Source organism: Rana temporaria, chromosome 12, assembly GCF_905171775.1.
Source record: "Rana temporaria chromosome 12, aRanTem1.1, whole genome shotgun sequence".
NCBI classification, from domain to species: domain Eukaryota; kingdom Metazoa; phylum Chordata; class Amphibia; order Anura; family Ranidae; genus Rana; species Rana temporaria.
In genome coordinates, this window is record NC_053500.1 from 64,742,704 (window position 1) to 64,758,808 (window position 16,105).

A 16,105-nucleotide genomic window follows, 5' to 3' on the forward strand; every position below is an offset into this window, starting at 1 on the left:
GCACAAGCCAGACACGGGGACACCTTCACTTTTTTTTTTTTTTATCACTTATTTCATGGGGTTCATCTGCAACTGTAGATGGGTACATCAGGTGATAATGAATTCTAGTCTACCACTGTGAACTTGTGTCTGTTCATTCAGCGTCTCATTGTAACTCCTAGCTTTGTAGTTGAGTTAATGTTCTGGTGCTTTTGATGTGTTAATAAGGCAGCTAAACACAATGTGCATTTAAGAAAGCTATTTTCTATTGTAGTGTCACTATTTTAAATTAAATTGTTTTACAATGATTCATGTTGTGTGCTCCTTCACTTTACACTGCATTTCATATAAAAATAGCTTTATTTACAGAAGTCTATACAATATACATTGTAGTACAAAGTAAAGGTTATCTCTCTAGTTATGGCTTCATTAACATTCCTTGGTCTTCATTCAGTACTTGATGTAGTATTTCTTTCATTCACACAAACCATTCTGTATGCTTGAATCCTGCAGCTGTAATGGAAGCATAGCAGGTTTATTATGGCCACGTTCACACCAAATGTGCAGCAAAAAACATGCAGATTGGGATTATTCACACTATATACAGACATGTTCTTTTCTACTGTAGGTCTCTGCAATGTTGTGTAAACGGGGCACTGGGAGAACAATTGTTTTCTCTGTCCTTGCAGAGACAGGTGGCAGAAAAACCCACGCCTCGTCCCATGGAGGGGGCATGTATCAAACTTGTGTCATGTTCCTGCCTTTTGGTTCTGCAGAAGCTGTATGAGATTTTAATGGGTGTTCTGAGCAAGAAGGCTTGCTGTCTTCATGGGTACTTGGATTGGGTTTACACACATTCATGGTGCACGCCTACATTAATGTGTCACAATAGCCTATTTTGAATTTCAAAATGAATGTTAATGCACTAAAGTACCTAGCGTGATCCCAGTCTTGGGTAATGAATACAATAATTTTAGCTTTATACACACAATGGCAGTGTAGCAGTAATCCAACACTGGTAAATGGATAAAAGTTCAGTCAGTAATGAGCTGGTACCACAAACTTAAAAGTAACGTGTTTGTTTTTTTCTTTTTTTTTGTTTTATTATCGTCTTAGCCAAAAAAACAAACCATAGCAGCTGAATGAATGACTTGTATAGCGCTACTCATGCGAACTGAATCGCCTCTGGGTGCTTTTTCCAGCCAGCGGCTGGTGCGTTCATTTTACCCTGTAGGATCGTGACACGCTTGGGACACGCAGTCATACACATAGAGATTATATATATATATATATATATATATATATATATATATACACTGGGCCAATTTAGAGAAGATCCAATTTACCTACCAGCATGTCTTTGGAGTGTGGGAGGAAACCGGAGTACCTGGAGGAAACCCACGCAGGCACAGGGAGAACATGCAAACTCCAGGCAGATGGTGTCGGGATTCAAACCAGCGACCCTTTTGCTGCTAGGCAAAAGTGCTACTCACTACACCACTGTGTAGCTGATCAGTTTCAAACTTGCAGGGGAAAGGTGCACATGGGGTAGGGGCAACATATAGATTCCTCTTTCAAACGCATACTAACTAGGAAATGGCTTTGGGGCTAAAATGGGGCGGGGGCTTAAGGGAAAAAAGCATGATTAGATTCTGTATAATATAAAGCTGACGTACTAATACACTTGAGGTCCTGAGGGCAAACCTGGGACTTGCAGATCTTCAGGTGGGGAGACCACCTCCTGATCCTATAATGATGTTGGCCTTATTGGCAGTGCCGCAATGGAAGAACCCAGTCCTCATTGCTGCGCACACAACCACTGTGTCATGAGCCGTCACAGCCTTATCCCCCTACAGGTGAAACTCAAACGATTTGAATATCATGCAAAAGTTTAATTTATTTCACTAATGCAACCTAAAAGGTGAAACTAATATGAGACTCATTACATGCAAAGCAAGATAGTTCAAGCCGTGATTTGTCATTGTGGTGATTATGGCTTACAGCTCATGAAAACCACAATCTCAGAAAATTAGAATATTGTGAAAAGGTGCAATATTCTGGCTCAGTGTCCCACTCTAATCGGCTAATTAAGCCATAACACCTGCAAAGAGTTCCTGAGCCTTTAAATGGGTTCACACTGGTACAGGCATACAACTTTTATCCTACTTTGCTCTGCGACATCGGTCTGACTTTCATGAACAGGATACTACTTTGATAGTCTGACTTGCTCTTTGACCAATCAAAACGATCCCAGAGAGAAATTCCTTTTACTGCTGCTGTAATCACAATGTCGGATGCCACAAGGATCCTACTTTGATCCGAATTCAATGGGCTGAAGTAGGATCAAAGTAGTGCAAGAACTTTTTTCAAAGTCGGAACAGTTAAGACCGCTCTCATAGGAAAACATTGCTTTTCATGCGACATGAGCTCATAATGTCGGAGCGTTTGTCGGACCAGTGTGAACCCCAGTCTGGTTCAGTAGGAATCACAATCATGGGAAAGATTGCTGACCTAACAGTTGTGTAGAAATCCATCACTGACACCCTCCATAAGGAGGGAAAGCCTCAAATGGTAATTGCAAAAGAAGTTGGATGTTTCCAAAGTGCTGTATCAAAGCACAATAATAGAAAGTTATGTGGAAGGGAAAAGTGTGGAAGAAAAAGGTGCACAAGCAGCAGGGATGACCACAGCCCGGAGAGGATTGTCAGGAAAAGGCCATTCAAAAGTGTTGGGGACTTTCACAAGGATTGGACTGAGGCTTGAGTCAGTGCATCAAGAGTCACCACACACAGACGGATCCTGGACATGGGCGTCAAATGTCGTATTCCTCTTGTCAAGCCACTCCTGAACAACAAACATCAGAAGCGTCTTACCTGGGCTAAAGAAAAACAGATCTGTCTGTTCTCAGTGGTCCAAAATCCTCTTTTCTGATAAAAGCTCATTTTGCATCTCATTTGGAAACCAAGGACCCGAAGAATGGAGAGGCACACACTGCAAGATGCTTGAAGTCCAGTGTGAAGTTTCCAGTCTGTTCATTTGGGGAGCCATGTAATCTGCTGGTGTTGGTCCACTGTGCTTCATTAAGCCCCCATTCACACCTAGGCGTTTTGTTGCCTGTAGTGAGACGCTGGAGGGATGAAAACACATTGCCCTCTATGGAGATGGTTCACATCTCCACGCCTGCCGCCTGAAAAAAAGTCCCGGACCTTTTTTTCAGGCGGCTTTTGGCGTTCGGCATAGGAGATGTGAACCATCTCCATAGAGGGGGTGAGGCTGCATTCACAATCGCGGCGTTTTGTCGCCGCAAATCGCAGTACAAAACGCCGCAATTTGTTGCCGCAATTCGCGGGACAAAATGCCTAGGTGTGAATGCAGCCTAAGTCCAACGCAGCCGTGTACCAGGAGATTTTGGAGCACTTCATGCTTCCTTCCGCAGAATGGCTCTATGGGGATGCGGACTTCATTTTCCAGCAGGACTTGGCACCTGCCCACACTGCCAAAAGCACCAAAACCTGGTTCAATGACCGTGGGATTACTGTGCTTGATTGGCCAGCAAACTCGCCTGAACCCCACAGAGAATCTATGGGGCATTGCCAAGAGAGACATGAGACTGAACAATGCAGAAGAGCTGAAGGCCACTATTGAAGCATCCTGGTCTTCCATAACACCTCAGCAGTGCCACAGGCTGATCACTTCCATGCCGCGCCGCATCGAGGCAGTAATTGCTGCAAAAGGGGCCCAAACTGAGTACATATGCATGCTTCTACTTTTCAGAAGTCTGATATTGTTCTATGTACAATCCTTGTTTTATTGATTGCATGTAATATTCTAATTTTCTGAGATTGTGGATTGGGGGTTTTCATGAGCTGTAAGCCATAATCATCACAATTATGACAAATCACGGCTTCAACTATCTTGCTTTGCATGTAATGAGTTTCTCTCATATATTAGTTTCATCTTTTAAGTTGCATTAGTGAAATAAATGAACTTTTGCACGATATTCAAATTTTTTCGAGTCATCTGTATATTAGAGCTGCACAATTAATCTTAAAAAAAAAAAAAAAATCATGCTCTCCATTCAATCCCTCCCTGATCTCTATGCAGAATTTCCCAATTCATTTATGTAAGTGTAGAGTTCTCTGCTCGCTCAACCGTCAAGAGAGAACCTGGGCAGCCTACCAAGTTTTTCACAACATTGTCAGCACTGGCAGATAACTATAAACATTGTAGCTTTTCATTCTTGGATCAACGGAAAGAACTTTGGTCTGTATATGAGGGAAGTTTAACCACCTAAGAAATGGAACTTTCGCTGATCTGGTCTCTCTGGTGTCACCTTTTCAGGGGGGAGCAGATACCCGTCTAATCCAGCTTATTGCTCCCGCTTCCAGCGAAAGATTGCCGCAGAATCTGCTGTGAACTACGCCACGTCCGACCTCATGCACTTAAGTATCCCACGCCCCCTAATACATGTATGCATGAAGGTTAAAAAAAGCTTCAGCCTTTACAGCCACTATAAGTTGCATTCTGCACCTGAAGGTGGCAGCATGAAATCCATCCATGAAGTAAGTACAGTGGCGTCCTTAAGGTAGGGTTTTTTGGGCTGGCTTGAAAGTAGGGCCTGTATTGTACATCTATGAAACATTCACACATTCCTGAGTAATTCCCCCAGCTGTATCGTGCACAGAACCATAATTGTACAATGCTAATGCTTTACAAGAGTCTAAATAGGAAGCTTGTTTAATTTGGATCAAATCTTTAGCAGTGGGAGTCCCCCCCCCAATGTCACAGCCGCAAGTCAGGCCCATGGTTCCCTCAGTGATGACTCTGCTGTGAGCAGATAAGTAAATGATCCAAAACAATTTGCTAGACGTTACCATCTCTGTAGCTGAACACCATCTTGTGGAGGGTTCCTATGCTAAAAAGGATCTAAATCCCTTGAAGGACTGGGAGGCATGGGCTCCAAGAGGTTAAGTCAAACAAGTGGTACGTACTATGGAGGCTTTCGGTACATTCAGCCTGCGGTTGAGTGCGTATAGCCAGCCATAGTAGCTCAAAACTGCTACTAAAATTTGTGATTATTCAATAAAACAAATGTCTTCCTATTTAGTAGGTTATAAGTAATGAGTTTCTGGGCTGCTTTGCAGGGCAGCATTAGAAGTGTGTGTTATATTGCCAGCTTACAGAAAGCTTATTTAAAAAAAAAAAGAGAAGAATAGAACTAAAGCGACTTTCTTAACCACTTAAGACCCGGACCAAAATGCAGCTAAAGGACCCGGACAGGTTTTGCGATTTGGCACTGCGTCGCTTTAACAGACAATTGCGCAGTCGTGCGACGTGGCTCCCAAACAAAATTGGCGTCCTTTTTTTCTCACAAATAGAGCTTTCTTTTGGTGGTATTTGATCACCTCTGCGGTTTTTATTTTTTGCGCTATAAACAAAAATAGAGCGTCAATTTTGAAAAAAATTCAATATTTTTTACTTTTTGCTATAATAAATATCCCCCAAAAATATATTAAAAATAAATAAATAAATGTCCTCAGTTTAGGCCGATACGTATTCTTCTACCTATTTTTGGTAAAAAAAAAAAAATCGCAATAAACGTTTATTGCGCAAAATTTATAGTGTTTACAAAATAGGGGATAGTTTTATTGCATTTTTATTCATTTATTTTTTATTTTTTTTATTACTTATGGCGGCGATCAGCGATTTTTTTTCGTGACTGCGACATTATGGCGGACACTTCGGACAATTTTGACACATTTTTGGGACCATTGTCATTTTCACAGCAAAAAATGCATTGTTTACTGTGAAAATGACAGTTGCCGTTTGGGAGTTAACCACAGGGGGCACTGATGGGGTTATGTTTGACCTCATGTGTGTTTACAACTGTAGGGTGTTGACATCAACACCCTATATCAGGTGTGCATAATTATTAGTCAACTTCCTTTCCTTTGGCAAAATGGGTCAAAAGAAGGACTTGACAGGCTCAGAAAAGTCCAAAATAGAGAGATATCTTGCAGAGGGATGCAGCACTCTTAAAATTGCAAAGCTTCTGAAGCGTGATCATCGAACAATCAAGCGTTTCATTCAAAATAGTCAACAGGGTCGCAAGAAGCGTGTGGAAAAAACAAGGCGCAAAATAACTGCCCATGAACTGAGAAAAGTCAAGCGTGCAGCTGCCAAGATGCCACTTGCCACCAGTTTGGCCATATTTCAGAGCTGCAACATCACTGGAGTGCCCAAAAGCACAAGGTGTGCAATACTCAGAGACATGGCCAAGGTAAGAAAGGCTGAAAGACGACCACCACTGAACAAGACACACAAGCTGAAACGTCAAGACTGGGCCAAGAAATATCTCAAGACTGATTTTTCTAAGGTTTTATGGACTGATGAAATGAGAGTGAGTCTTGATGGGCCAGATGGATGGGCCCGTGGCTGGATTGGTAAAGGGCAGAGAGCTCCAGTCCGACTCAGACGCCAGCAAGGTGGAGGTGGAGTACTGGTTTGGGCTGGTATCATCAAAGATGAGCTTGTGGGGCCTTTTCGGGTTGAGGATGGAGTCAAGCTCAACTCCCAGTCCTCCTGCCAGTTTCTGGAAGACACCTTCTTCAAGCAGTGGTACAGGAAGAAGTCTGCATCCTTCAAGAAAAACATGATTTTCATGCAGGACAATGCTCCATCACACGCGTCCAAGTACTCCACAGCGTGGCTGGCAAGAAAGGGTATAAAAGAAGAAAAACTAATGACATGGCCTCCTTGTTCACCTGATCTGAACCCCATTGAGAACCTGTGGTCCATCATCAAATGTGAGATTTACAAGGAGGGAAAACAGTACACCTCTCTGAACAGTGTCTGGGAGGCTGTGGTTGCTGCTGCACGCAATGTTGATGGTGAACAGATCAAAACACTGACAGAATCTATGGATGGCAGGCTTTTGAGTGTCCTTGCAAAGAAAGGTGGCTATATTGGTCACTGATTTGTTTTTGTTTTGTTTTTGAATGTCAGAAATGTATATTTGTGAATGTTGAGATGTTATATTGGTTTCACTGGTAAAAATAAATAATTGAAATGTGTATATATTTTTTTTTTGTTAAGTTGCCTAATAATTATGCACAGTAATAGTCACCTGCACACACATATATCCCCCTAAAATAGCTAAAACTAAAAACAAACTAAAAACTACTTCCAAAAATATTCAGCTTTGATATTAATGAGTTTTTTGGGTTCATTGAGAACATGGTTGTTGTTCAATAATAAAATTAATCCTCAAAAATACAACTTGCCTAATAATTCTGCACTCCCTGTAAAAGGGATCACACGATTAATGACGCAGCCTCAGTGTAGAACGGGGAAGCCGTGTTTACACACGGCTCTCCCCGTTCTTCAGCTCCGGGGACCGATCGCGGGACTCCAGCGGCGATCGGGCGCACGGCTGGACAATAGCACAGCATGTACCTGTACGTACATGTGCCCAGCCGTGCCATTCTGCCGACGTAAATGTGCAGTCCTTAAGTGGTTAAAGTTGTGGTAGAGTAAGGCCCCGTACACACGACCGAGTTTCTCGGCAGAATTCAGCCAGAAACTCGGTCGGAGCTGGATTCTGCCGAGAAACTCGGTCGTGTGTACACTTTTCAGCGAGGAAGCCGACGAGGAACTCGTCGGGCCGAAAAGAGAACATGTTCTCTATTTCCTCGTTAGTCAATGGGAAAAGTCGGCCCGCCGAGTTCCTCTGCGGCTTCCACACTGAACTCGACGAGGAACTCGATGTTTTTGGCACGTCGAGTTCCTCGGTCGTGTGTACGGGGCCTCAGAGTTACTCGCAATCCGAGGTTCCACTGTATTTGTAACGTGGTTAACGAGCGTTTCGCAATATGAGCACTGTTTTGAAAAAAAAAAAGTGACTCAGTTTGCGAATGTTGTCTCGCAGAACAAGCGCGATTCAGGCCAAAGCGGTGTGCAGTACTGCTTTTAGCCTGGGAGGGGGGGCCGGAGCCAAGCAGAGCTGAACGTCGCTGAAATGCACGGAAAGGCCCGAGGACAGCACGGCTGACCTCTGCAAATCTCCGGTAGGAAGTCTTTCCAAGGTTTGCTGAGGTCAGCCGAAGTGTCCTCAGGCCTTTTCGGCTGTTTCCGAGGCTCTCCGGCGCCCCCACCCGCCTCTGGCCGCATGCGGTATTGCATCCCATTGAAGTCAATGCGGAATGAATTCTTTTCATTGACTTCATTGGGGAAACTCGCTTTGATATGCAAGTAATTTGGATTACGCGCATTCTCCTGGAACGGATTATGCTCGTAATCTTCAAGGTTCCACTGTACCTTCTTGCACAGCATCACTGTTCGGGCAAGTGAACTCCCTCCTGATCTAAGGAAAGCAGCGGGAGGGGCTGAAATTCCCCTCTATCGTCAGCCGAGGGAGATCACGTGACCACACAGCGGCATTGTGCAAGAAGGTATTTAGAATTATAATTTTAGAAAAAAACTGATACACAGTACTTTATATCTTCATACAACAGAGGGGATGCCAGTTATTTTTATATCTTACTTTACAGCAGCAGAAGGGGAGGAGACTGGCTCTCGCACAGAAATGGCAGGGAGGGGGAGAGACTGAGTATACGCTGGATGACAGAGGCACATGAACTGACCATGGCTCAGACAGACCTGGAGCCGAATGAGGGAAAGATGGCCTCCGCTCGATTTCATAACATTGGATGGCGGAAGCGACATCAAACGTCACTTTCGCCTAATGGTCTTAAAGGGGATTTTTTTTTCTTTATTGCATTTTAATGTAAATATGAGATCTGAGGTCTTTTTGACCCAAGATCTCATATTTAAGAGGACCTGTCATGCTTTTTTTCCTATTACAAGGGATGTTTACAATCCTTGTAATAGGAATAAAAATGACCCAATTTTTTTATTTTATTTTTTAAAAGGACAGTGTCAAAATATATATTTTTTTTAAGTTAAATAAATAAGAAAAAATTTAAAGCGCAGAGCTTGCGTGCAAAAGCGACCACATACGCAAGTCGCGCCCGCATATGCAAACGGTGTTCAAACCACACATGTGAGGTATCGCCGCGATAATGCGAGTGAGAGCAATAATTCTAGCCCTAGACCTGTAGAACCGGTAACCTGTAGAAATTTTTAAACATCGCCTATGGAGATTTTTAAGGGTTAAAGTTTGTCGCAATTCTGCGAACGGGAGCAATTTTGAAGCGTGACACGTTGGGTATCCGTTTACTCGGCGTAACATTATCTTTCACAATATAAAAAAAAAAAAAATGGGCTAACTTTACTGTTGTAAAAAAAAAAAAAGAAGTGTATTTTTTCCCCAAAAAAGTGCGCTTGCAAGAACGCTGTCAAATACGGTGTGACAAAGTATTGCAACAACCGCCATTTTATTCTTTAGGGTGTCTGGGAAAAAATAAATAAAACATATATAACACACACACACACACACACACACAATATGTTTGGGGGTTCCAAGTAATTTTCTACCAAAACAAAAAACTGATTTTAACTTGTAAACAAGTGTCAAAAAGAAAATTACTCAGAACCCCCAAACATTATATATATTTTTTTAGCAGACCCTAGGAAATAAAATGGCGGTCGTTGTAACTATTTATTCACACAGTATTTGCGCAACAATTTTTCAAACGCAGAAAAAAAACTTTCATGAATAAAAAAAAAAAAAACAACAAAACAAGTAGTTAGCCCAATTTTGGGGGATAATGTGAAACATGATATTATAGCGAATAAATAGATACCTAATGTCACACTTTAAAATTGCGCACACTTGTGGAGTGGCGCCAAACTTTGCATAGGTGCCAAAATCTCCATAGGCAACGCTTACATTTTTTTCACAGGTTACCAGTTTAGAGTTACAGAAAATTGTTGCTCTCGCTCTAACACACACGACGATACCTCACATGTGATTTGACCGCTGTTTACATATGCGGGTGCGACTTACGTGTGCGTTTGCTTCTGAGCACAAGCACACGGGGGCATTTAAAAAATAAATAAATAATTGTTTATTTTACATTCATTTTTTGAACTTTCTCTTTATTTTATTTATTTTTTGGTCACTTTACATTCCTTGTAATAGGAATAAAACATCCTTTGTAATAGAAATGGTGCGTGACAGGTCCTCTTTATGGAGAAATGTGGGACTCCACATCTCTCCCCCAGACTGGAAAGATTTAGATAAAAAAAAAAAAAAGGAACGATCCCCCTCTTTTCAGGCATTGTTTACTTCCGCTGGCCAGACGCAACGTCATAGGCCACAGGCCACCAGAAAAGGGAGTATACTTCTAGAAGAGTAGTCTTCTTTTGCAGTAATCAGATTTTTTTCATGAATAAAAACAGTATTTACAACTCACCAATTCGCTTTATGACGTCTTCACACTCTTTGTAGTTAAGTGTCTCAAACACGTAACAGTTAAAGGAGTTCATATCTGGGGGTCCTTCCTTTTCCCTAGAGGAGATAATGTGGTTTTATTAAAAAACATCAGGACATTTATATTTCTGTACAGTTGTGTTCAAAATAATAGTGTGGTTCACAATAGCGTGATGGTGGAACCAGCACGATTCCATCGATGCCCACTGCCCTATGCAAACCGCTGCTGGTGTTAATTTACTTTCAATACGTTTTTATTAAATATTTCATATAGGAATACAGTCATCATATATACTTTTCAAAAATAGATATGGCACCTAGGATCATCACATAGCCGAATGCTAATAAATCTTGTAACGTTTAATACAATTAAATAAAATAATTCTTTGAGGAAAAAACAGAAGAAGTAGTGACTGTCTGGTAGGCTAAATAAAGTAGTAAAATTAACTACCCTCATGACCTAAGAAGGTCATTCTAAGTAAACTGTGGCTCGGAATCGAGGGCAACTCGGAGACCAGACCCTCAGCACCCCGTATGGGATCCTGCTGTGCTAAGGGAAAGGTCCCCGACCCCCGTCCCTCGCCATCCCCCCCCGCACCACTCTCACTAGTGCGGGCAAGTGGAGTGCAGCGGGATGCGAAAAACCCACTATGAAATTCCCCCTACAACACTTGCTATAAATAGAGGAGTCTAACAAGACATTAAAGTGTCAGTATCATCGACCGTAATCCTGTAAAGATCGCTTGGTTAAAAAAAAGAAAACAAGAGGATCTAGTACCAAAGGGATTCTGGTGTTAATTTAAAGGTAATAACACCCTCAGATCGGTTCACATATCGCAGTGCGAACTGTCAAATGGTACAGGACCAAAAAAAGGGAACCTGCACCATTTTGGTGCAAATGCGATACAATCTGTATGGCTGAATTTGCATCGCACAGACATCGTATGTGATCCGCACAGCAGTGTGGCGCCAATTACATGCAATGTAGAACATTGCACAAGTGCGAACCGAGCCTGAAACTCAAAATCCTTGCAATAGCTTTTATTTACAAATCAAAACGTGAAGAAAAATGTTTCAAGTTTGTCATTACTTTACAGAAAGTGAAGAAAAATGGAATATTAAAGTGGAGTTCCACCCATTTTTTTATGTTTGTCTGTGCTGCATGCTCTAATCTCATAGTGTTCAGAATGGACAATTTTTATTTAATTTGTTGCTTGTAAATACCTTTATTTTGTAGTCCTTCATTACTTCCTCCTCCTTATTTGCCTAGGCTATTTGCAAGGGTTTCTGGGATAGGCATCATGTTTCCCAGTAGTCCTTGCAAACCTGACTGAAACCTATTACATTGCTTGTGCACTGAGCATGTGCGAGATATGCAAAGCTAAAATCCAGGAAGTCATACAGTCTGGCTTCATGATGCCCACACTTAAGATGGCCACGGTCTATTTCTAGATTATAAACTAAATGCTGTAACAACCTAACAAAACGGACCTTAGTTTACAGACTAACTTTACTAGAATACATTAAGCTTGTGTATTACAGGGGTATTTATATTTAAAAAGTGAAATTGTGGGTGGAACTCCCCTTTAAAGGAGTTCTCTGACCTAAAACTTTTAACCCCCGCTGTGCCCGGGCTGTAAAACTATACAAAATAAACTTTCACTTACCTGCCTACGATCCCCCGTTGTTCCGATATCGCCGTCCTGTTCTCCGGTCCCGGTCTCTTCCGCTTCCTGCGTGTCGGTGACTCACAGTGCGCTCAGCCTATCAGCGGCCGCAGCAATGTCCCGTCGCGGCCGCTGATAGGCTGAGCGCACTGTGAGTCACCGACCCGCAGGAAGCGGAAGAGACCGGGACAGGATAATGGGACGGCGATATCGGAACAACGGGGGATCGTAGGCAGGTAAGTGAAAGTTTATTTTGTATAGTTTTACAGCCCGGGCACAGCGGGGGTTAAAAGTTTTAGGTCAGAGAACTCCTTTAAGCTTCGTACACACAACCGGTTTTCCCGGGAGGAAAACTGTCAGGAGAGCAACTAAGGGAGAGGGTATAACATACCTTCAAGCCTTAGCCTAAAAAGGTTAAGCGAACATGTTCAATATTTTAGGCCACAGGCCCATATACTTTAAGCAACAAATGTCAAGCACGTAGCATACGAGAATACTGTATGCGGTTAGCATATACTTGAGAGAGGCAACTATAGCTCAGATGGTTTCAGAGTGTATGTCCCTTTAAGATATTACACAGCTGTCAGCTGGAAGCACAGTAAGTATCCCAAGCAGTATTGTAGTATAAAGTGTAAGCAAATTCAAATACAGTACTTAGTAAATGCAATATATGAACCGGGTAATTCTAAAGTAGTAAATGCAACGTAGTAATGGTACTTATCCGTTTGCAGAGGATGGGAGTACTTCAATGAGTAACATAGTGTGGCAGCAATGGTTTACAGTGCTGAAGGAACTTCTGCTGCAAGATCTCTTAGGCCCCGTACACACGAGAGGATCTATCCGCTGGAATTTATCCGCGGACCGGTTTCAGCGGATAGATCCCCTGGTGTGTACGATCCAGCGGATATTTATCCGTGGATATTTTTCGGCCAGATGGATTTCCAGCGGATCAAAATTTCTTAACATGCTAAGAAATTGATCCGCTGGAATCCAGTCCAACGGATTGATCCGCTGGTCTGTACAGACTCACCGGATCAATCCGTCCAAATCCATCCCTTGCATGCGTCGTAATGATTCGACGCATGCGTGGAAGTCCTTATATCACAGCGTCGCGCACGTCGCCGCGTCATCATCGCGGCGATGGCGCGACACGTCACCGCGGAGGGAATTCCGCGGGGATTTTGATCTCATGGTTAGTACAACCATGAGATCAAAATCCGCAAGAGGATTTATCCGCGGAAACGGACCTCCGGACCGTTTCCGCAGATCGATCCTCTCGTGTGTACTAGGCCTCAGGGTGTCCCCAGCAACAGGAATATGCTTGGCAGCGTGAAAGCAGATAATGGGTGACTCTGAAGTAGCATGGATCCGGGTGACGCTGTTGTTCAGTTGAGGGGATATGCCAGTAGAATGTCTGTAGCGTGGTCCGGCTACGGCCGACAATAATAGAACGCTGTTTGAATGTGGACTGGAAGCATTTATAGGCAGCAGACAGGTGTATGTGGAAACAGCGGTGATCATACTGCGCACTTCCGCGTTCCACGCTGGAACGCGGACGGCGTGGGCCGATGGCGTCAATGCGCCGTCGCCGTATGCGTTCCAGCGTGGAACGCAATATGGCACAGGCGCCGTTTACACTGGGATTACCGGCCAAAGCTCCATGGCAGTTTTCCTGCCAGGTTCTCGGCTTTCCCCTCAGTTTTCTCGGAAGAATTTTTACCATCGAGAAAACCGAGCGTGTGTACAGGGCTTTAGTCTTTGCCCAAAAAAATAACAGTGTCTGCATTTTTCTTTACAAACACTATGTGGGGCTAGGTGGATTCCCGACTCCTCCTCCCTTACATCCACTGGATCTGGAGGAGCAAGTCCAGAGAACACCACCATGCCATAGGGCAGCAGAAGACGCAGTGTCATATTCATGAAGCCAGGTTTCGGTAATGGGGAGTAGATTAAATGAGTCAGCGATAAAGAGGTCGTGGAGGGAGGCGAGTTTGTTACAGGCAGAATTCTAAAGGGCACAAGAGAAAGGGAGTCTGGTCTTTGGAAGAAGAGACATGGGAACTAAATTGTGTTGACTGTGGCTGCTGCCAGAGGGTGCATGGGGTACAGTTAAATGATGGAGGCCCGCGGGTTTGGGTTATATCTCCAGAGGTTAGGAGAAGCAGAAGGGTGAGGGAGGTAATATGGGAGTGGGATATATATGAAGGGACAAAATGTGAAAAAAACTCTATTGAGGGATTTTCAAGGCAATGAAAAAAAGTATTTTTGAAAAAATTCATTTATTATACAAATATTAATGGAAAAAATTTCATTGAAAGTTCAAACATATTGCATATAGATATTAATACATTGTATATTGAAAGAAGAGATAAAGTGATACTGTCCGCCATATGATTCGGAGACCACCAGATCAACTGGTGGTAATGAAAGAGCGGTTGACCCAATGCGTTTCAAATGGTAATAATCATTAAAATCTTTTCATATGGGATATTGTATCACTATCTACAGAAAATCAAAAATACAGCATTTAGGAATTGCATCCGGATTGCATGCGTTCAAGTGCCATTTTCTGATTTATTATAGCCGTCCTTCCTGTAGAGCAGGGGTGTCCAAACTTTTTTCAAAGAGGGACAGATTTGATGAAGTGAACATGCGTGAGGGCCGACTATTTTGCCTGACATTCTTTGAACGATTAAAATTCGGTCTAAGTGTGTTTGTCTGAGCACCAATACACTGCCCAACAAGAATTCTCTTGCCTTTCTGGCTGTGTGTGGTAAAGAGATGAGCTTGAGAGTGTTATTTGGATATACTGTATATATTTGATTTGTGGCCCCCAACGAATCCCAGAGCGCTGCTTAGGACCAAGGATGAGCTTGGGCGTGTTATTTGGATATACCGTATTTATCGGCGTATAACATGCATGGGCTTATCATTGCCATGAATGCAGCCTCACCATTGCCATGAATGCAGCCTTACCATTGCAACCAATGCAGCCTTACCATTGCAACCAATGCAGCCTCAGATGTGCCATAAATGCAGCCTCTCATGTGCCATAAATGCAGCCTTACAATTGCAACCAATGCAGCCTTAGCATTGCAACCAATGCAGCCTCACATGTGCCATAAATGCAGCATCACATGTGCCATGAATGCAGCATCACATGTGCCATGAATGCAGCCCTACCATTGCAATCAATGCAGCCTCACATGTGCTATAAATGCAGCCTCACATGTGCCATCAGTGCAGCCTGAACAATGGCCATCTGCAGCCTCGGAGGGCAGAGGGAGGGGGGCGGGACGAGTGCCGACAGATTTCAAACAGGAGAATCTCTTGTTTACCCTGTGGCCTCTTTAATACAAAGTCCCGCCTCCTATGACAGACAGAACAGTCGTCCAATGGCATCCCAGGAGACGGGACTTCCAATAGAGACGCTGTTGAGTAAAGAGGAGATTCTCTTCATGTAATCCGACAGCGCACGTCCTGCCCCCTCCCTGTCACCTCCAAGGCAGCGGCAATAAATACAGTATATATCTTTTGTGGCCCTGGGGGCCACAAACAATATATATATCCAAATCCCCAGAGGGGCATATTAAATAAACAGGGGGGCCGCATTTGGTCCCCGGGCCGGACTTTGGACATGCCTGCTGTAGAGGATTAGGCATATACTATGTGGTTTTTGGACCTTTTCTTGCTGTCATCATGGGGAATGCACCTGCTATTTGAATAATTGAATGTATGTAATGTATTGAAAAGTTATCATTCTATATACTCATGGATAATATCTATGTGTATTGAATATGATTCTTATATGCAATTCCTAAATGCTGTCTTTTTGATTTTCTGTAGATAGTGATACAAATATCCCTGATAAAGATTTTAATGATTACAAATTGAAATGCATTGGATCAAACGCACTTTCATCACCACCAGTTGATCTGGTGGTCTCCAAATCATATCTTTATCTCTTCTTTCAATATACAATGTTTTAATATCTATATGCAATATGTTTGAACTTTCAATGTATTTTTTTCTATGAATATTTGTATAATAAATGAATTTTTTTAAA

At 42.8% G+C, this 16,105-nt stretch overlaps 1 protein-coding gene across 1 annotated transcript in view; it reads right to left on the reverse strand.

Annotated features, from left to right (window-relative positions):
- Positions 1-223: 223 nt before the first annotated feature.
- The window catches only part of LOC120918226, an 86,611-nt gene continuing 70,729 nt past the window's right edge, over positions 224-16,105 (reverse strand). The window contains exons 15-16 of the mRNA XM_040329728.1: positions 10,356-10,450; positions 224-492 (exon numbers count right to left, since the gene is read on the reverse strand). Of these exons, the coding sequence (XP_040185662.1) occupies positions 458-492; positions 10,356-10,450 (130 nt within the window). The 3' untranslated portion in view covers positions 224-457. The remainder of the gene's footprint in view (positions 493-10,355; positions 10,451-16,105) is intronic.